This window comes from Echinops telfairi, unplaced genomic scaffold (genome assembly GCF_000313985.2).
Source record: "Echinops telfairi isolate 266 unplaced genomic scaffold, ASM31398v2 ScPeMD7_7429;HRSCAF=8467, whole genome shotgun sequence".
In the NCBI taxonomy this organism is placed as follows: domain Eukaryota; kingdom Metazoa; phylum Chordata; class Mammalia; order Afrosoricida; family Tenrecidae; genus Echinops; species Echinops telfairi.
The window spans coordinates 2,309,595-2,332,920 of record NW_022111329.1 but is presented as its reverse complement, the minus strand read 5'-3'; the positions used below and the strand labels follow the sequence as shown (position 1 = coordinate 2,332,920).

General features: G+C 40.5%; 1 protein-coding gene across 4 annotated transcripts in view; it reads right to left on the bottom strand.

Annotated features, from left to right (window-relative positions):
• The window catches only part of NTRK2 (neurotrophic receptor tyrosine kinase 2), a 514,715-nt gene that overhangs the window by 218,614 nt on the left and 272,775 nt on the right, over positions 1–23,326 (bottom strand). Inside the window, exon 14 of one of the 4 annotated variants that reach the window (XM_004715971.2) lies at positions 22,753–23,008. The exons of 2 other annotated variants lie outside the window; for them this stretch is intronic. In XM_004715971.2, coding sequence (XP_004716028.1) covers positions 22,980–23,008 — 29 coding nt within the window. In that variant the 3' untranslated portion in view covers positions 22,753–22,979. Of the gene's footprint in view, positions 1–22,752; positions 23,009–23,326 lie in introns of those variants that run through there. One more of the 4 variants, XM_004715972.2, reaches the window with a different exon arrangement.

Genomic DNA, 23,326 nt, shown 5'->3' with positions numbered 1-23,326 from the left:
AAAAAAAGATAATATGTCCATCCTTTCATCCATATAATGTCAAGAAAATAATCTGTAACCTCAAGTAACACTAACAAATAATCTTTTTCCAAAGAGAAAAAAGAAATAGTGGTCCTGACCATTTTGTAGTTTCCCAGCTTACTAGAATTTTCCACTGTGGTCCAAGCCAGAAACTGAAATCCACATAACAAAGTAAAGTCAAAAAATGATGCTATGATCCTGCAGGAAATTGTCAGCTAAAGTCCCTGGAAGGATTGACTGTTCAGTGATGGCCAGAAAGAGAAATGGCACTTATGCTTATACAAAAAGTTCCCCTGGAGGGAGCTTTCCTAGCATGCATTTTTCCCACTAGGTGAGCATTTAGCAACTTGCTCTAAGTTAGTGCATCCAGTGGCTTCACCTGGGAAGGTTCTCTCTGGTCACAGTGAATGTTTTTGTCAAAGCAGTTTTGCTTGAACCTCATTTTTTGTGATGGCCAATTTAAGAGAACAGCATGCAGCTGTGAAATTTTGTTTCCTGCTTGGGAAAAATGCTGCAGAAACTGCTGTGAAGTTGCAGATAACTTACAAGGACAGCCCTGTGAGAAAAACTCAAGAGTAAAAGTGGCTTTCTCATTTCAAAAAAGGTGAAACGTCTATTGAATGCAAACCTCATTCTGGATGTCCATCAACTTCCTGAACTGATGATAATGTCAACTCATAGTGCATTTGGAGGTCAGACTGTTTGTCAAGCAGAATGCTAATCAAGCTTTCTATTTAGAGGTTCTGAAAAGATTGCATAACAGTGTATGACAAAAAAGTGATTTGTGGCAGACAGGGGACTGGTTTTGCCACCACGACATGCACCTGCTTATGCAGCCATGTAAGTGTGCCCGTTTTTGGCAAAAAACAGTATTCCTCTCTTGCCCCAAGCACCTGAATCACCTGAGCTCACTCCATGTGACTGTGTTTTTGTTTTCATGAATGAAGAGGGACATGAAAAGACAGCAATTTGACGACAAAGATGAGGTGAAGAAAAAAACAAGGGAGGTGATATTTGAAAAATGTTTCCAAGAATGGAATCACAGATTTCACAAAGGTATTAAATGTAATGAACAGTACTTTGAAGGTGATAAGGTTATTTTGTAAAAAACAAAAATTGAATACATAGCTTTGAAAAAAAAATCCAGTTCATTTTGGGTACTCCCTCTTATGTCTAGTCTTGCTGAGTGAAGATACTGAGGACAGCCTATAGTCAAGACCCAATAAGGCGGCCATTTTTGTTTTGGAGTACCAAATCATATTCTTTTCCTTGAACCTCACATCATTTGGCTCCAAGGAATCCCTCCTTTCTGACAGCAAACCTGTTGCCATTGAGTTTATTCCAACGCACCACCATCCCAAGGGTGTCAAGTAGAATTGTGCTCCATACGGTTTTCAACAGTTAAATTTATAAAAATAGATCACCAGCCTTTCTTTCAACGCACCTCTAAACTGCTAACCTGTTGGCTAACAGCCAATTCCATTAACCGAATGCTGCTAGAATATTATTTTTAATCTCTGGCAGCCTTCCAGGGGCACTTACTTTCTGCTACTCACTTTGGAGGTGAATAAGTCTGTTGGCTTTAGGTAAGTGTTTGCCAGATTCAAGCCATGAGGGAGAAAATCTCAAATCATTCCTACAAAGTCCTTGTCCCTGAGAGCTGATCTGTAAGTACCTGGTTTAGGAGTGAGACAAGGAAGAAAATACGCAGGACTCGCACACTAACCCATTGGCAATGACTCAATCCGGTGCAACTACTCCATGGGGGTTTCTTGCCAGACCTCTCTCCCACTGCAATGCTGGATTGCTTTGAATTCATTAGATTTGCAACCCACCTGCAACACTCAGGGATCTACTTCCACACTAGCTTACTAAAGACTAGTTTGAGCCCTTGCAAGAACCAGTGGAGTTTCTTCAAATATAGATAACGGTCTATATGTGGGTGAGGGAGATGTGGGATGGGGTAAGATATGATAAAATAATAATAAATTATAAATTATCAAGGGTTCGGGGGAGTGGGGAGGGAGGGGGAAAATGAGCTGACACCAGGGGCTCAAGTGGAAAGTGGGTGTCGTAAGAATGATGAAGTCAACATATGTACTAAATTGCTGGACACAGATGATGTATGTACAGATTGTGATGAGTTGTATGAGCCCCTAATAAAATGATTATTTATTAAAGAAAAAGAAAAAGAGGAGAGAAGGCAGGAGGAGAGGAAAGGAGAGGAGGGTGGGTGGAAGGAAGAAAAGAAGGAAGAGAGGGGAGAAGAGCGAGGGGTGAAAGGGTGGGGAACGAATGTGGTTCTTGCATACTTAATCACTTGAGCATTATGTGACCAGTGAGCCCTACAAACCTGTGGGATTTATATTTTCTAGCACATGCAATGCATGATACTTAAGATTTTCAAATTCCTGTTTCTTATGCTATTTTCATATGTGAAATAAGAGGTATATCCTTATTCATATTATAGAATACATTTTTAAAAAATTATCTTGAAATCAAATGCATGAAGAGCGCTACCAGTCACTGACTTTTTTTTAAATGAACCTGTTATATCCCACGGGAGCAAAATTTATTCTCAGGAACAGAGTCCAAGCCCACGCTAAATAGTCAGCTTTTGTTCAAACCTCACACTTGTTTTACCCTCAGCAAGTTGAGATAGAAACTGATAGCTAATGCATTTCACTAAGCCAGGCAAGAAAAATTGCTTACCAGGTTTTACTCCTTCATCAGCCTGACTAATTATACCCATTCACTGCTCCTTTCATAGAGAGATTTCAGATTCCAGCTCTCAAAAACATACACCACATAGGAGACATCTGCTTCCTGGCTCACGGTCTCCTTTTTTCATTACCCAATGAAAAGCCCACACCAGCTAAGCAAAATATAGATGTGACAGGGAATGTAAGCTGGTGCAGAGTCAGGACAGGAAGGAAATGCGGAGATCAAGGTGATGGGAGGTAATGGGAGTAATAAGACAGAGGAGGATCTTCTCAAGCAACACACTCACAGAATGCAAAGACTCTGCTGAACAGAACACACAAAAAGTACATGGACTCCTTCCCAAAGTGAAGGCTGCCTTATGCCAATTTGTGGCACCAAGGCTGAGCTGGAGCACTGGAGGGTTGCTAAGGCCTTATATTGGCTGCCGAGTTGATCCCAACTCAGGCGATCCTCTGTGTGCAGTGTGGAATCACTCTACAGGGTCTTCAAGTGGATTCTTTTGCAAGTGCATTTCTAGCCCTGCCTTTTGAGAAGCTTTGGGGTGGGTTCTACACCCCAACCGCTCAGCTGGTAATAAAGTGCTTAACCCTTTGTGCTACTCATCAATTTCTGACATTATATCTAGGTGATAAAGGTTAACTCTTACCTCGAACACCAGAGATGGAACAGTACTCATGTAGAAATTACATTTTACCAAAGTCTAGATAACCGAAAATACCACACTCATGGCCATCTCAGCATTTCTGACACATGGCGATTCTAAGGACTGGGTAGAACTTTTCCTGTGGCTTCCTAAGATTAAAACTCTTCACAAGAGCAGAAAACCTCATCTTTCTCCTGAGATGTGACTGGTGGTGTAAAAGTTCTGACCTTGAGGTTAGCTGCCCCATATATAACTAGTATGCCCCCAGGGTTCCTGCAGTCTGTGTGGAGCAGCAGTCCTCAACCTTGGGGTCATGACCCATTTGGGGGTCAAACAACGCTTTCACAGGGGTCGCCCAATTCATAACAGTAGCAGAATTACAGTTATGAAGTAGCAACGATAATAATTTTATGGTTGGGGGGTCACCACAGCAGGAGGAATTGTATTAAAAGGTCGCGGCATTAGGAAGGTTGAGAACCACTGGTATACAGGGAGCTAAAATACCATATTACAAGCACAGTTCTGATCTCTTTTAAGTTTTCTTTCTGGAGAATTCACTAGTTGGTAGAAATTTTATGCAAATAAAGCACAGACATCCTCAAGATGCTTGTATGAAAAGCATTTTACATACTATGATTCAATCAATCTCACAGGAAAAGCCCACTGAGAAGCTCTTCCATCTGAAGCTGCCCAAGCTCAGTCTGCGTATTGTTTGAGGTTAGCATCCTCCCACATACCTGCCACAATGTTTCTCAGAATTATTAAAATCAAAAGGGAGGACAGTCACTATTCCGCTGCAAGTTCGTGCCTCGCGTTACATTTAGTAGTCAGGAAGACCAGATACAGTTCACATTTAGATCATGTCTTCAATATGCAGATCTATGGTTGCTGAAATTATGCGCGTGCGATAGCCATTCTTCAAAGAGCTGTTTAATAAGCAGGGATCATGCTACAGAGTTTTTACCTCACTATTTAACACCTTTTCCCTTTCTGTAGTTTGTCACTTGAGCTTCATTTTCAAGGGATCAGCAGAACACAGCCTCCTGGTCTTTTAGATTTCTGTCAGTGAAGCTATTTTTAAAACGTTAAATAATTTCTGATAGAGATAACGTGAGTAAATCCAGATTGTAGACCTGAGGAGCTGGGACCTGGCATTCCCTCAGAGAATTATAAAATGCTAGTTAGTCTGGAAGACATGCTTCAATTGGCCAAAGCACTACCGTCTTTCCATTGCCCTAGGCCAACTATTGAGTTCTCACACTATGGAGACAATTCCAACTCAGAGAGAGAGAGAGAGAGAGAGTCAATTCCAACTGTAGCACAGAGGAGAATTTCTGCTTAGGGTTTCTGAAATTAAATCTTCAATAGTGCAGGCAGCCTCCTCTTACTCCTCTGGAGCAGCTGATGGGTTTGAACCAGCGACCCTGCAGTTAGCACTTTGATGCCTAACACACACTGCCACGAGGATGGCTATGGAGGCCAAAGGTGATGTAAGTAGATAAGGCCCTCAGGTAGCCAAAAGAAAGAAGGTTTGACTCCATCCAGAGGTATCTTGGAAGAAAAACCCGGCCATCTGCTTTTAACATCAGTTATTGAAAAAACCTTCTGTATGGAACATAATTCCACTCTGACACCCATGGGGTCACCCTGAGATGGGATTGACCCCAAGGCATCTAACCAGGTTAGACTAGCAAGAGAGAAAGGAAATCGACTTTTCCCATCAATTTCACTCACCCACAACCACAGGTAGCATATATTTTGCATCGTGGACATTTAACTCAGTGGACTTACCCTTTATGTTTAACATCTGAGAAGATACATCAATTCTGAGAAATGCAAATAATGGCACAGCTGCAAAACCCCATGTTTGCACTGCCATATATTAAATAAAGGAAATATTTTAAACCACCCTTACTGGCACTGCATACAGCACAATTAGCGTTAAGCATCTGTGATAAATAGTGCCTAACAAATAGCGCAAGCACCGTGAGCATTATGAGAAGACCAGTTTTATCGACCATTGAAAATCATCTTTTTCCCGGCGGCTATATCGCAAGATAAGGAGCTCTCTGCAAGCACCAGTGAGATGCAAATTCAAGTTTACACAAAACTCGCAAGTGCTGTGATATATTATGCTGGTGGAGACACAGCCTTCATCTAGACAAAATGCAAAAATCCCCTTCCACTCTGTAAATGTGTACAATTAGGAAAATAGGACGAGCAGCTAATCATCAACATCACATGTGTTCCCACTTCTGATCTTGTTTTTTAAAAAGCCTAATTAAAAATCGAACTTCCCTGTTCTAGATCTCCAGTTACCGTTTGCAAATGGACTAGTGATATATGTGAACTGAAAAGTCCTAGAATTTACAAACTCTTCCCTGAATTTGTGCTTTCAACCAAGTGGCATGGCAGGGCTTTAATTTACAAGAGCAGGTTTTATTAACAAATAAAGTGCATCCTGTCTGAGGGACACAATTGAAGCAGTTTTGATGGTTTTACTGATTTATTTGATTTACTTCTGGTTTCTTGTACCCAATCTTATTTATGTCAAAGTAAGTTGAAGCAGAATTCATTATGTAGTGAAATGCAATTTGAACACTTTTTATTGGAATGTGAGAATTCAATCATTGCTTTTCTTAAGCCCCGTTATCTACACCTACATTTTGTACAGAAAAAATCACACATCATAGAATTCCAAAGGAAATGTAAGGAATTGTGGAGATGAATGAAATAATAACCAAATGATATAATGTGGATAATATGTTCCACAAATGTTAACATTCAGATCATTTTCCATTAAGATAGCATATTTTCTCCAAGAAAGACCAACTGAGTTAGCAAACTTGACTTCTTGAGTAAAGCTGATGGAATGGCAATTTTTGATCATTTCAATATAGAATTTTCCAAAGTATTATGCCTCATCTGACCCAACTTGGGAACTTCTATATTTTGCTTATATATGGCTAACAAAATTTGCTCATTCATTACTGGGTCTCTTCATTTTCAAAAAGAGTTTAAGGTATTTTTGTGTTCTAGTAATCAGGCACTTATACATTCAATCATTTCACAGGCATGTGAACAGTAGATAATTAGAAAGACTGAAGAAGAATGGTTGCCTCTGAATTGAGGGGTTGTCAAGAATAGTAAATATACCATGGATTTGCCAAAGAATAAACAAATCTATCTTGGAGGAAGGACAGTCTGTATGCTTCTCTAAGGTCTGAGGATGGTGAGACTTTGGCCACGTCATCAGAGAGGACCAGTCCTTGGAGAAGGCCATCATGCTTAGTAAAGTTAGGGGTCAGTGAAAAAGAAGATTGTAAATTAGATGGATTGGTAGATACAGCGACAGCAACAATGAGGCCAAATATAGGAATGATTGCAAGGATGGTACAAGACTGGGCAGAGATTTCCTCTGTTGTACACAGAGCTGCTGTGAGTCAGAACTGACTAGAGAGCACATACAAAAACAAGAACTTTATCAAGTCTTTCTGAAAGAATAAATGTGTAAAGGTTTTTCTATCTGTTATTGGTTTACCTGTTTCATTGTGTTAGTACATAGGTGATTCCCCAGTTGTCTCTGACTCATATCAGGATACAACTGTGGTACACAGAGCTTTCAATGCTTGTTTGTTTGTTTGTTTGTTTGTTTGTTTGTTTGAGAAGTAGATCTCCAGAGCTTTCTTTTGAGGCCCCTCTCAGTGAATCTGATCCTTCAACCTTTTGGTTTGAAGATAATAGCATTGACCATTTTCACCACCCAGTGACTCCCTCAACTCATAAGTGACTCTCATTACCAAAGTTCATTTTCATGTTAATTTTTTCTAAGGAAAATGATTTCCTCATGGCAATGTTGCAGTTGGGGCTCAGGATGATAAGATAATCCTTAAGTGCCTGATAAAGCACTGTGCCTTTACTCTCCTAATCATAATTCTTATATCCTGACCCACAGGAAGGAAATATTCCCATGTTTAGCAAGCTGTTAACAGCTGTAAGAGTTGTTGGCAGATCAAAATGGGTAGCAGACATATCAGAAAAGATGGATAGTAGCAACTATGATATAAACCTGTCCCAAGAGTGCTTGCTGGGCTGTCTCTCTCACCCAACTTCCTGTCCTTCCAAGTGAGAACCTTCCATAGTCGGGCTGTCCTGCATAGTGATCATCAAACTCTGGCATCCATCAGAATTACCTGAGGCTCTTTAACAGTGCAGAACGGTTGGTTTCCTGTCTATTGATTCTAATTTCATTAATTTTGGTTGAAAGGCAGGGTTTTGACTCTTAAGAAAGCCTCTCCAATACTTATTGCCATAATTTAAAAATCAAATGAAACAAAACCAATAGATAACATAGTAAGGAGCACAGATCCAAATGTCTGTGCTTGCTGAGGGCTACTAACAGCTGACTAGCTGGCTGGCTGGCTAGAGGATGTAGGGTCAAGGGTAAATTGATACAGGTCTCCACCCACAGTGATGTTCTTCTCAGTGGTGTTTGAGAAGAAATAGGCTAGAAAAGCCTCTAGCAAAAGGCCAGTGGTTGACTCTCTACATCTCCTCCCAAAGTAATGAAGCTGTCAGTGGGTCGCTTCCCCAAAAGGAGAAGGGCCTGGAGACACTGGCCTTGACCCTCTTGAACCATTCTTCGCAGTCTGTGTCTTCAGGAAACACATACGCCTTCAGTTGTTTGTTTGTTTGTTTGTTTACTTTTCAGAATGGGAGGGGCTTGGGGGATTAACACTATGGATGTTAATTTACTTAATTTCCAGTTAAATTTACTTAATTTCCAATGTAAAGTGCTTCAAGTAATTTATGTGTCTGGGGGTGGGGGTACATACGTACCAGGGAGTGTGGGGTACAGATGGACTACAAGACCAGAAAGAGGCAGAGAGGTAGAAGCCGATGGCCTGGATTTTTATCCTTGCTATTTTTCTTACCTGCATGCCCTGGGAAAAGTAGCTTAACTTCTCTGTTCCTTATTTTCTTCTTCCTCAGAATTGAAATAGTTCATATTGCCTAGGGTTATTTTGTAAATTAAATGAGGCAAATCTACCCAAAGCACACAGAATAGTGGTCGGCATGGATTGACTGGATAATAAATATTTTCTTCTGTGTCCGTGATAAAATTAAACCTTGTAACATTCACTAATCCACCAAGTTTCCAGACCAGTTTACACTGCTAGCACAATTACTAGGGCTCTGGGCCTTGATTGTTGGGATTCTTCAATGGCAGAATTCTTCCCTTCCATGGGGAGGACCCAGGTTTGATTCCTGGCCAATGCATCTCACGTGCACTGTGTCAGTCTGGGTAAACTAGGGAAACATATCCACAGAGACGCATATGTATAAGAGAGAGTTTTATATAAAAGGTAAGTGTACATTAAGAGAGCATCCCAACCCAGTACTGACCAAGCCCATAAGTCCAACACCAATCTACAAAGTCCTCCTCCATCTCACAAAACACACGCAATGACGCCGACTGCAGGAGGAAACCCAAATCAGTGAGCGTGTAAGTATCTCAGCACTTGAAAGGGGTCTCCACACGGCTGCTCCAGCACCCAGGGCTGCATGGGGGTAGGTCCATGTGGCTTCTCCTCAGGGATGAAGGAAGTGAGCCTTGCCAGTTGAAGCAGGGAACTGGCTAAGGCAGCTGCTCCCTGGTCCAACCAATAGAAAGCAAGAGACCCAAGAAACAGAAAGGCAAGGTTCACTGAGCCATTTATCTCTCTGCCCTTCAATTACTACCACATGTGTTTATCAGCCAGCTTACAATTAACCTTAACTATCTCATGCACCTACCACCCATCTATCAGATGAAGCTTGCATGTTGCTATAATTTGACACAGGTGTAAGCTGAACTTCCAGACTAAGGCAGACTAGGGAGAAGGGACTGGAAATCCACTTCTGAAAGTGGATTGACCACTCTATGGATCACAACAGTCCAATTCATAACGATCATGGGGATGGTGCAGGACCAGGCAGTGTTTGTGTTGATTGTTGTCCAAGGGGTTGCCATGAGTCAGGGCCACTGGACAGTAACAGCAATAAAGCAGCAGGAGCCACCTGACACACCTCCCTGCCCCTTTCTCAGAACCAACCTCCTAAATTTCTTTTTGACGACAACACTTCCAACTCTGGCTCAGCAGTTGCTTCTTGGTCATTAAGTCTCAAAGATCTCCAAGAGTCATTGCCTTCTCTCACTGGGAGGATACACTGTTCTACATTTTCCAAAAGTGCTCTGCTTTTAGACTTCACGTTCCTCTTTGTTGGTGGTGGTGGTGTCCTTCTAAATGCCTCTATAATGCCTCGCTTGTTGCCAGCTCTTCTCCACACGGTAGCCACCACTGGATTTTCAACATTGAGTTTGTCCCATAGGCCTCCTAAGGAATGAGTCCCTTACATTACAATACATAAAAACTTCATGATACCTGAGATTCAGTTTAGAAAACCAGAGAGAAGTATTCTCTGAATGTAAATGATGTGGAAGAATGAAGAGGAAGAACAGGGGAACTATCTTAAAGTCTAACCGTCAACAGACAAGGCCAAGGGAGTAAACCACATGTGACTCCAATGAGAAGGTGCTCAATCTTGCATTCCTGACAGAACTGTAGGAAAACTAAATTTACTAGCCCTGCCTGAACCTAAGTGAAGTAGAGGTGCATTTTCTCCCCTAAGATATACTCTACTCTACAAATCGAGTAGATCAGTCATTGATTTGTTCATTATATACAGTATCTACTTTGCACCCAGAAAATCCTAGGCACTGTGCGAGGAGCTGGAGACATCAAAGCACTTTTTGTGCTTTGAACTATTCTTGACTACGAACCTAGAAGCTTATCAGTAAGTATTTACTTCCAGCTGCTAGTTCCAATATCATTTAATTACTACTCTTGAATATCTGGGTGAGACATAGGTTCCTGATAATACATTTGTTGTGTGACAGAGACATATGGTTGCAAACCTGGATTTTTGTTCCCAGCCCTTCTGTGCCCTCATTGTTGGGGTTGCAGATAGCCTATGAGCAGAGATTTGTTTGATTTCATTTCATGGGAGATCTTTTCTCTCTTGACAAATGTACCTTCTACATGGAAAAGATACTCATAGTCCCTCCCTTCAGGCAGCAGAAGGGTTCGTGATATACAAATATCTATTTGAAAATATTTCAACTCCCTTTCTGTAGTCTAATTAGTCTCTCCAAGTTATTCTTAAGGTACACTTGCAAAAACCATAAAGGGCTGTCTCAGCTCAGCAATTGTGTGATAATGTATTAAAATGGGCTGGCAGGGTGGGGCTTGGAAATCTCTATAAAATAATATAGTCATGGGTCACTTAATTTTCACACTACCTTGAAATATGATGCTATGTGATTTGAATGCTGTGTGGGAAATTTTGTAGGAAAATGGACTTAAAACATCAACTTTTCGAATCCCTTTCGAATTACAGGCAGTCCTTTAATTTTTAATTAGTTCCACTTCCAATTCTATCACTAAGTAGAATTTGTATGTAAATTGGAGCAGTTAGTTACAGTTGATGAATTAGTTAAATGTTTGTTTTAGTACACAGTATAGATTTGAATTTGTATACATAAAAAATTCCAGATAAACTTACAAATAGGACAGTAATGATAATCATCATAATGTTTTGATGCACATAATGAACAAGCATTCATATATTATTACAAACCATTATATGCATCTTAAATATTTAATATAATAGGGTTTCTAAGATTTGGGATCATAGACTTATCATTGCCTGCGCAGACTTTATATAGCTCATGACTGTATTTGGAGCATATTGTTTTTTATCATTAGCATTGTGATGGGCTTTAATTTGCAAATAAATCATATCCAAATTCACGTATTTTCTAGGTTATCAAGATAAGTTAAAAAGTAAACATCAGGCCAGAAAAGAAGTATTCATTTTTGCATACCTCTTCATCTAATTAATCTGCCCTTATCAAACCCAGAAAAGACTTCTGACATGGTATCTTCAGAGAGCATGTATTACTCTACCAACCGAATGACTAATGTGAGACATTAGCTACATAGACATATCCATGTAAACATAGATACCTGGCACAAAACGGATGCTCAAAAATATCAACTCTTTATGCTCCCATGGCCTTATAAATCTCCTAGATGCATGTTCCTCCTGTGGAAGCAATGCCATTTATCAATGCCAACTCGTGTTTTTAAAAAGACTCCCTACAGGCTAAAGATCTATAAGCATCTTGACCCCTTTCAATTAGCCAGTTTGGAAACATGGACCTGTGTACTGACAACTCAAGAATGTCTCATAGAGTGCAAGCCGGAGAAATGTCCCATTTGTCCTACAGGAGGCTCGCACAGAGCTGATGCAGGGGTTGGTTCTGCAGAAATGCTATTGCAAGAAACTGCTAAATGCTTTCGTTTCCTTAGGCTCCCTCCACAGGAGAGTGGAAGCTGGGCAGGTACCGCACGCTCTCAAAGCACACAGAGACTCCTCAGGAAAGCCAATAAACGTGTATCTCCAAATGCTCATGAGCACATTTGGCACTCTTTGAACTCTATCTTTCAGCAAGGAGGACATCAAGTTCATGATGAGCTGTTCTCAGAGAACTCAAGACATTCATAAAAGAGCACAAGATCAATGACTTGGGGTGCGTACAGTAAGGCTTTCTGAAATGTTAACAGCAAGGGGCAAGCTTTGTAGATAAGGTTTTGTAAAAGAAAAGAAAAGGAATTCCATGTGACTTTAATTAACAAAAATAAAATATAAGTTTACGACTCCTGATTATTTAATATTTCCAGTAGTTATTCAGCTGAGAGAAAATGTCACTACTGCCTAAATGAGCCCAGCTTTGCCATCAGCACACTACAGAAAGGGCGTTGTATTAAAATCTTCCATTTTGAAGGTTAATATATTCCAGCATACCTTGAGAAAGTCACATGAAAGAAAAGCAAAACTAGAAAATGACTGTTTTCTGTTGATGGTATGAAACACCAGCAACATAGAAAGAGCTCATGGTTTCAAGAGGCAGATTTGGGTTGGAATAGAGATTCTCCCATGTGCTATGGAAAGAAATTAGGCTAGTTATTTTTCCTTCTGATACTCTGGATGGTACAAATGGCTACCAGGTTTGGCTGCAGAGCAAAAGGTAGGAGGTTCATGTACATCTAGAGGCCTCTCAGAAGAAAGGTTCTACTTCTGAAAAACTCAGCCATTGAAACCCCAAAGCACACCAGCCTGTGTGACCACAAGGTGTTAAAGGAATCAGGTTATCAGGCATCAAAGAACGAAAAATCATATCATTGTAAATGAGGGTGAGTGCAGAGTGGAGACTCAAAGCCCATCTGTAGGCAACTGGACAGTCCAGGGTCGTGGGGAGGAGATGAGCCAGTCAGGGTACAGGGAATCAACGATGAAACATACAACTTTCCTCTAGTTCCTAATTACTTCCTCCCCACACCACTATCATGATCCCAATTCTACCTTACAAATCTGGCTAGACCAGAGGATGTACACTGGTACAGATAGGAACTGGAAACACAGGGAATCTATGGCAGATGATCCTTTCAGGACCAGTGGTGAGAGTGGTGATATCTGGAGGATGGAGGGAGGGTGGGTTAGAAAGGGGGATCCAATTACAAGGATCTACATATAACCTCCTCCCTGGGGGATGGACAACAGAAAACTGGGTGAAGGGAGACTTCGGAGAGTGTAAGATATAACAAAATTAATAATTTATAAATTATGAAGGATTCATGAGGGAGGGGGAGCGGGGGGAGGGGGAAATGAGGAGCTGATATCAAGGGCTCAAGTATAAAGAAAATGTTTTGAGAATGATGGTGGCAACAAATGTACAACTGTGCTTGACACAAAGGATGGCCGTATGGATTGTGATAAGAATTGCACGGGCCCTCAATAAAATGATTAAAGAAAAGAAAAGAAGACCAATGGAGCACTGTTCTACCTTGACACAAATGGGGTTGCTATCAGTCAGAATCAACTTGACAGCATCTGTTTTTCATTTCCTTCTAACCTCTCTCAGCCTCAATTTTCTCTTATCTATAAAATAGGGTAACAATAGGAGGAGGTACCAAAAAAATGGATTTATTCCATAGGTATGTATTTAAATTTTTTTTTACAAAACAACCTTAACACTTTCAAAGTACTCTCCATTACCCTTAATACCTTTGTCAAATCAGTGATTCCATTCTTGGAAACATTTTTTCAAACTCCTCTGTTTGGATGGCTGGCAGCACCTCCCTCATTTTTTCCTTCACATCCTCTTTGTCTCAAATCACTGTCCTTTCATGTCTTTCTTCATTGAAAGAAACAAAAAGAAGTCACATGGAGCGAGCTCAGGTGGTTCGGGTGTGTAGGGCAAGGAGAGACTTGTTGTTTTTTGCCAGAAACTCACTGAGATGACTGGGTGAGCAGGTGCATTGTCGTGGTAGCAAATCCAGTCCCCCATCTGCCACAATTCAGGCCTTTTTTGTTGCACACTGTTACACAATCTTTTCAGAACCTCTAAATAGAAAGCTTGATTACCAGTCTGACCTGGTAAAACAAACTCCAAATGCATTGTGAATCAACATTTTTGTCCATTCAGGAAGTTGATGGATGTCCAGAGCAAGGTTTGTCATCAATCAACATTTCACCTTTTTTGAAAGGAGAAAACCACTCATACACTTGAGTTTTCCCCATATCCCTGTCCTTGTAAGCTGTATTCAACATCACAACCGTTTCTGTGACCTTTTTCCAGAGCAGGAAACAAAATTTCACAGTCATACACTGTTCTCTTAAATTGGCCCTCACAAAAAAAGAGGTTCAACCAAAACTACTTTTCCGAAATATTCACAGTGACCAGAGAGAACCTTCCCAGGCAATGGCACTGGGTGCACTAACTCAGAGTGAGTTGTTTGATGCTTGTCTAGTGGTAAAAATGCATACTACGAAAGCTCTGCCCAGAGAAGCTTTTTGCCATTTGGGGGTTTGTTTGTTTGTTGCAGGGGTTGGCGGGTATGCCCCCTCACATAAATCCTGCAGCACTATTGTAGGTATTAACATTTTTAAAATGTGAAAATGCAATTCATTTTTTTTCTAAGAGAATTCAGCATGCCATCATGCATCTGTCAAAACCCAGGACTTTACAATACTGAGTAATCCCTTATGTGAACCATAAATTCTACTTAATAATAATATATTAATATTGGTTCATCAATTGTAATAAATATGCAAGATGTTAATAATAGAACAAGTGCAGAGGAGAATGCAAGTATGTGAAAACTCTGTTACTTTCTGCATAATTTTTCTGCACATCCCAAACTGCTCTAAAGTCTATTTTTTTTTTAAATCAAGAGTGAATAGAGGAAATTATGATATTGAAAGTAGGAAGTGGGGAGGTAGGGGAATGAACTGATACCAAGGGCTCAAGTAGAAAGAAAACATTTTGTAAATGATGATGGCAACATATGTACAAATGTGCTTGACACAATGAATGGATGTATAGATTGTGATAAGAGCTCTAAGAGTCCCCAATAAAATGATTTTTTAATCTAAAAAAAAGAAAAAGAAATAAGCTGAGTGAAAAATGGACTATTTTAAGTCTAAAGTATTATATCATTATTTTAGTCAATGCAATGCTATATCTCCTGTTGTGGGAAAATAAACAGCTATTACATTTAAAAATAATAATTTCCCTTTTAAAAAATATCATCCTTCCCCTAGATTATTTGTCGGATTTGTTAATAAGGTCCCCTGACCTTCAAATTCCTTTTCAAACAATATATTCTCTTGAGGCATAGGCACCTTTATTTGCTCACTTTGGAATCACACACACACAAGTGCAGTGAGGATCTAGGAGTGCATGTCTGTGCAGACATCTGGGCAGATAACACAGGATGGGTAATGCTAGAAATGTTGAGACTGGCCAAGTGAAGGGAGCCAGAGACATGTATCTCCAAGAGCAGATGGGGTGGGGATGAGGAAGCACAATTAATCCAGGAATGCAGGAAGGGAGAGAAGAGAAGTTAATGTATACAAAACTGAGCTTTGCCAAGGCCAGAGGTTTACACAAGATCCAGGCCCGAAGGAACTCTGAATCCAGGGCTGGGCTAGGGCAAAAGAAGTAACACTCTCATCTTCCACACAAAACTTAAGGCGATGCCAAAACTCTATAATCAAAATAAATAATATTTTAATGCAAATCTTTCAAAAAATATCCAAACCCCCATGATGAAAAAAATATTAAATTCACAATCAAAACTAGATTTGAAACTGCACTGGAATAGATTTCCTCATCCTGACACTGAAGATGCACCTTTATTTGAAATGTTATTTTCCTCAGATTCTTTCTGCCTTATTTTTAATTTAAAATTGGATTAAATTTTTGGATTATTGGATTAAAATATTATTTATCTCTATTACTTAGATGTTCTGGTTCCCCTTACATGTTAAGCTGGCAAAGTGCTCACTAGGGTTTGCCTAGGAGCTAAGTGAGAGCAAATAAGGACAAATTCTAGGAGCCTATATGCATCAGTCCTTTTAGGAACACCAACACGGAATTATATTGTCAATCTATGTAAGAAAGGTTATTATTGGTAGATGACAAAAGTAGGACACAAAACCACAGATTGGAGAAGTTTATCTTTATTGGTATACTTTTTTGACTCTGAATGATCAATTACATCACAAATTCCAATACAACAGATCTCATTATAATAAAGAATCCCAAGCTCCATTGATGAGTCATATATATGTACATAAGTCAGCCTCTAGAGTTTGAGAACACAGTCAAGAAACTAAGTTTTAGGCCCACTCGCTTACATCAAATAGGGGAGACAGGAGTTCAGCAACACTTCAGTGATTAACTAAGTCTCATCCCCATTCCACCCCAGCAGATCACGGTGTGGCATCCTAAGAACTGAAGCGCTGAGACCAGTTCTCCCAGGTGCCCAACAGAGAACCCAGGCTGTAAGAGGCTTGTGCACAGAGTGGGGAAACCGGAAGCCCTTAAAGGGAGGATCTTAGCAAACATCCAGATGGTGGGCCCATTAGCAGAAGAGTCTCCTTAGAAAACATCAACCCACATGCGCCCACACAAAGTCCCCTCTCTCCAAAAGTAGGCACAGAGTGTGAGGACCAGGTGAATCAACCTCCTATCTCAACACATCCTTCCAGCCGTTTGAAGGTTGGACAGGAGAAGAGGCAAAGGCCTTCAATAACATGGATCTTCTTAGAGAGAAAAGGAGAGGGGTTATGGGACTTACACATCGAAAACTATGCTAACATGCCACCAATTAGACCCAAATAAAGCAAGATCTTTTTTAATTAAAAACTTGAGATATACTTTCTAGAACACAGCTAGTATATATAATGTCCAAAAAAATTATGACTAAGCATGTGAGTGGCTTATTATTTTTGCTTCTTGGGCATGGTCTTCTCCATAGCTGAAGATTTCAGGAATTTCATACTAACAGAAAGGTTGGTGATTTGAACCCACCAGCTGTTCCACAGGAGAAATATGTGGCAGTCTGCCACTGTAGAGTCCATGCAGCCTTATAAACCCTATAGAGCAATTGTACTGTGTCCTATAGGATCACTAAGAGTGGGAAATGACAGTGGTAGCAGAATTAGTTTTTGTTTTGTTTTCTTATGGGGGTTAAAGCACAACTACCCAAGAGCAATATTTTACTAATGAAATTAATGTTTTCCAAACCAATATTAATAAAATTCTGCATAGAGGCCAGATCTTATATTTAAGTAGGAGCATTTTTCATCACCTCAAAGCAAAGACTATTAAAAAGAAAAGAAACACTCCTAAAGTGAAACTTCTGACAGAACATGTGGCCCTTGAGAAGGAAAATGCAGTCCTTTCTACACCAGGTTCGACAGCTATGTATATTCACCATTGTCTCCATGGATATCAGGAAATGGCATTAATGGAACTAGGAAGACATGTGATCATTAACCTCATGATGCCCAACTCCCAAGACATCAGAATAACGGATGGAGCATGGCAGAGAGAAAAGGGCAAAGAAATATTTGTCTATGGTCAATCCAGGATGGAAAGAATGCAAGAGTAATTAGCTCAGCTAGCGGGGCCCGCTCTTAACAAAAGATCAGAGTGTGAGTTCTGTTCCTAATTAGTGTCCCTCTGTTTCCACAGAATCAGACTGAAGACCACCTTAGTTGGAAAAAAGTAAAGTTGTGGGCAAGGAGAGGGCAATGGGGGTAACTGGAGTACTGGGCCTCAAAGTATTAACTTCTGTAGAAAAATAACTCTGGTGCTTGGTCAGTGGTACTTTCTTCCCTTACTTCATAAGCAAGCATATCATGTAATCTCCTCTAGTAAAGCTTCTCCCTAATGTGGAGAATAGTTCTTTCAATATAATTGGATAGTGTAGGATTTTATCCTGTCCCCTGTATATCAACCACTTTATTGGAATATTAGGAATATGGAACTAAGTCTAAATGCTATAATGATGTGATAATGAGCTTGTGTTCCACTCTAATGCATCCACAAGGTCAATGGCTAAACAAATGTGTGAAATAATAGCATTGAATATATTAAAAGATTGATATCTACCCATATTCATAGCACATACAGTAATTGATAGGAAGAATACAGAAAGTAGACATTAGCTTATTGTCTTCTTTCTATGATTCTTCTCTCATCCACCCTATTTTGATTCAAAGTCATATCACTTTGATTGACCACAAATTACAGATGGTTCAAATGATTTGCATTTAGCTACTAACTTAAAGGTTTATGGCTCAAAGTCACCCAACAGTGCTGAAGAAAAAACAACAACAATCTTTGGCCATGAGATATAAGATATTAGAGCCAAGAAAACTCTTTGGAGCAGTTCAACTCTAACACACAGGGTTGCCAGGAGTCAGAATCAACTTAATGGCAATGAGTTTGGGAGTGTGTGTGTGTGTGTTTGTCTAGACGTGTTTCTATTATCTGTTAATTTCAATATTACTGTGCAAATTGCCACACTGGCATACCATCATATGTGACACAATGCTAGCAGTGCCCTTGTCAGAGCTCCAGTCTAGATGTTGGTGCCTGAGACATCAAAAGAGGAAGCCTTTTATAGGGAAAAATCTGAAGACTTCCAGCCAGCTGATGACATCAAGTTTAGGCAAGTCTGAAGCCCCCCCTGGGAGACTCCATCTCATCAGAGACACCTGCACAAGCCCAGGGATCCTGAGGGCAAGGAAAGCATACCCACCTATTGGAAAACATCAAGTACAACTAGTCTGGCCTTAAATCTAGCCCCCTCATCATCCTGAAAGGACATGGCTATCTAGAGGGAAGCACTGGGAGGTAAGAAGTGATCATCTATCTGCTTCAAGTGAACAACAACCTACATACCCTTGGTTTTACCTAGAGCTCTTTGCCTACCTTGATAGAAACAGGGAGCCTCTTATTTCAAGAGTCTTCTTAATCCACAACACTAGCCACATCCGCTCACTGATGTTCATTGAATGACAACTAAGCTCTTTTTGAGTTTATAACCTTAGAGACCAGACTTGACATGACCAACCACATCCAGTCCCTCAGCTCTGTCTTTGCACATCAACAAACAAATAAGAAATCTGAAACTAATGATAGTACCCTTAATGTGCTTCCTATAGACAGTATGGCACAATCCAGCAAAGATGAACCATTACTATGTAGATGTGAATAATGGCCAATATAATAAAGGTAAGGACACAAACAGACTTTCTAGCACAAGTAATTTAAAGGACATTCTCAAAAGGCTAGAAAGTCATATAGTCTGAAAAGGTTAACAGTGATAATCTCCAACTAGTGAAATAACAGGTAATTTTTTAATTTCATCTTTTTTTCTTGTGCCTCCAAGATTGTCTACTATAATTATGTTATTTATTTTATTAAAACTTTTCCAATTTAGGGCACCTGAAGGCATTTTAGAGTAAGTGAAAAATAAATTCCACCTTGCAAGCAAACATCACCAGGGTGAGCAGCTAATTATGGTTTGCCCAGACTGTCCTGTGATTAAAAAGGAATCTACATCCTGGGAATGTCCTCAATGCTAGGCCATCCTAATGAGCCACTCCTCCTTGGGCTGCTCATACTGTCTTCCCATTTTTCCCCTCCCTATGGGGAAGCCACCCGATAGGGTCTCTGAATCAGAACTGACTTGATGACAGGGAGTGAGGAGGGGAAGGGAAACACACACTACCAGAAGAAGGACGTAGCATTCCCTCACCAAGAAGTGGCGAACCTAGTTAAGGCTGGCATCCTGAAGTTGTCCCTTGGAATGATGGCCTCCTTCTCCAGAGAGGGCTCTAGTCTATTTAGTGGCCATGTGTCTGGAGCATGATAACCCACATGCTTGGTTCTCAGATCGAACTAAGAAGTAGTTGCCCTTCAATTGTCTTCTGTCCATGATTTAGAACAAATTCTTCTTACTTGCCTTTAATGAGCATTAACAACCAATAAGCAAAAGGAGGGGGAAGTGGTGGTTCAGTGTAAGACTTTGCTCCTTTCATGCAGAACACACAGGTTCCCTTACCAGCCCCTGGACCTCACAAGTAGCCACCGCTCCGCTGTTGGTGGCAGGTGTGTGTTACTAAGAACTGAGCAGGTCTCAGTGCACTTTTCAGACTATGGTGGAAGAGGAATATAAGCTTGGAGATCGATTTCCAAAAAATCAACCAATGAAATCCAGAAGATCACAACACTGATTTGCAACCCATCATGGGAATGAATAATATTTTATTCTGTTGAACATGGGGCCTCCATTAGTTGGAGAGTTAACTCAAAAAACGTCGAACAGCAATAAGGAACAAAGGGAAACAAAAACACTACAACAATTCGTAAGTATAAAGGGCATCAGGATTCGGATTCTGAAGAGAGCTAGCATGGTGAATACAGTGGGAAGAGGTTCAGCTCTGGTGGCCGACCCTGTTGTGCTGGCAGAATGGTACAAACAGAGAAAACTTGCATGCCTAGCGAGAACAGCAACACTGTGCTGCCATAGCTTCCATAAAAGACTAAGCACCGCAGTGAAGAAAAGTTCCAGTGGTGCCATCTCTACCCAACCACAGGAAACGCTCAATTGTTCAACACATCTGGGCAGCAACAGCGTCTTAGCAACATAAGTGGCTCCTCTGCCTTCATGTTGGCTGAACTGGTCCTAGTCCACAATCTGCCAGCGCATGAAAGAACAACCAACCAGAAACCAGAATGTACAGTCAGGTCAATTCGACTGACTGTGCTGGTGAACACTCTCTAGTCATGCTAGGCCTTGGGAAGTCCCCAGAGAAAACATAGCAGCATCCTACATTTGCTGATATGCTCCCAGTTCATCACCAATGATTTGGTGAAATTGTACTGAAATGTCTGGTGTTTGTCAGATATAGTTCCACACTGTCATTCTCTCACGGGTGGCCAAGGACGTGGAAAGAAAAAGTCTTTGGAGTATCACTTTGATAGCTTCTCCAGCTTAAATTCACAATTGGTTTCTCTTTTCACCCTACAAGTGTAGGATTGGAGTGTTTCTACAGCCTATAAAAACCAGGTGCTGTTGAGTTGATTCTGATTCATGGTGACCCTTTGGGTCAGAATAGAATTGTGCTGATGGCTGATTTTTCTGAAGCAGGTCACCAGCCCTTTCTTCTGAGGCACCTCTGGATTGACCCAAACTTTCTGGCTAGCAGCCAAGCACATTAATCATTTGCACTACTCATGGACTCCACATACCCTCTAATCAGGCAGTGTTACTCTTTGGTAGCAAGTAGTAACACCAGTGATCAAATGCTAATAAAATAATCACCCAGATTTTACTTAGTTGTGAATGTATTTGAAGCTAATTTTCTAGCAAATCTCCATCTTAGTGGCCTAACATTTTAAATATAATTATGCCATATGTATTCATTTCCTTTCTTCTGTGGAACTCAACTTTCTTTTTAAAGCATCATTTGATAGCTTATTACCATCTCCTACGGAGATGAAAAAGGAAGATAGTATCAAATTGCTGTAGCTTGCAATGGGGGAGGACAGCCCAGCACAAAAAGGAAGAACTGAACTGGGACCTACAGAATGCCAGCACTCTGCCATGAGTATCCCCATGGGACAAGGCATAAACTCAGTGTGCCACAAATGAAGCAATTTCGAAGGATCCTAAAATATCTACCTTCTTTCTGCCATAATACTCATGCTGGGTCAAATGGACTCTCTTATTTCTAAAGTGCAGGCCGTTGCCTTCAAAGGCTTATAATTGGTTCCCCAAAAACAGTTATTAGTTAGCCAATTAATGTTGAGAAGAAAATACAGTTTTGGAAAACCAATGAATAGGCAAAAGAGAGAGGAATGTGCTAAGGCAATAATTTCTACCTGTTTGTCAATCCTATTCTTGACCATCAAATATGTCATAGTCAGACAATTGCACTTAAGTTTGATTCTAATCTCAGGCCCTCATCTTTCGATCTAATGTACTTCTATGTATTGTATTCAATTCAAAAGTCTTGCTCATGTGACCTCTAAATAAATATGTTCAAAATATGTTTTAAAAGTCTCTGTGGTTCTGTGTAAAACCTGACCCTCCTTTCTTGGTGGCACAAGGACAATGGGGATATGGCAGTTGGGGAAGCAAAATCAGTGTCCTTTGATATATATTTGACTACTACAAAACATACTCCCTTTATATATTCTATTTCCATAGTTCTAGCTGGTCTATGGATGTGTGCTCAACTACATAATTTATTGATAAGCACATGGGGTTACACACACACACACACACAGCTAGAGAAGTATGGCACACTCTGAAAGAATTAGATAAATACCCATTTTGTTGGAAATGAAGTCAACGTGTGAAAAAGTTAGTTCTTTATATGCATCTGCCTGGGGAGTTTCTAACCCTAGGTATACCTACAAGTTGGCCGTGCTGTGCAAGGAGGAATATACACATATGCATAGACAACTGTAATGTTAACTTGGGTCTAGGATTGTAGCTAATTGACAAGGCAGCTCAGGGAAAGTCACAATTTTAGGGACAACAGTGAGTCTATGGCATTTGCTTTCCTGCAGGAGAAGATGTAATACATTCCCACCATTCAAGAGAACTCAAGAATGCTGGTCGGGGCATTTTGCTGGTAAGCTTTATTTCAGCTCAAAAGGTGTATTTCCGTTGGTCCCTGCCAGAAACTTTCTCGGCAGTCAAGGAGATGATTGCAACACAGCTACCTTTGAACCAAGTTTGAAAATCCTACTAGGAAACCACCCCGTGCGATCAGAAGGTGCGGCTTGCGTACAAGTCTAAACAGACTAGTTCACTTAGAGACCAACACCAGACTGGATGCTGCTGAGCTCATCAGCTCCATCTTGCCATCCTGATGGATCAAGGAGATGGGTCTATAGTTAAAGCACTTGGAGGGGTTTGTCAATCGAGAACAGAGCTTTGTCTTTGGAAGGCAACTTCTTGCTGGCTAGGTTATAGAAGCTAAGGAGTGACGTCAAGGTGTTGTCAGGCCAGAATTTGCAGATAACCATAGCACGATTCTCCTCCAGCAGGCATGGGTTTAGCCTCCTTTAGTTCCTGCAGGGACACAGGAGCCTCCAAATACCAACTTATTATCAGGCGGTCTTGGGGGAACCTCTGGGCCCTGCAATAAAGTAGACAAACTTGCTATTGGAAAGTGCTCAGGAGCAATTGAGCCCTGATCAGACTGTTCTAAAACCCTGCAAACAATCTCTGGACTAGATCCTCAAAACACTTACAGAGTTTTTAATGGTACGAAGTACTTCAAGGACACCGTTTATCAGCATCCTTCATGAGTCCCCCATCTTATGCTTTGATTATGTTTGATTTGGTTTGTTAATCTGGTTTGATTGTGTTTTTGATTTGGTTTTTATTCTGTGTTTAAACCAAAGCCATATCAAGGCTACATTACTTTGGACAAGCCTCTTCTGAGCCCCACATG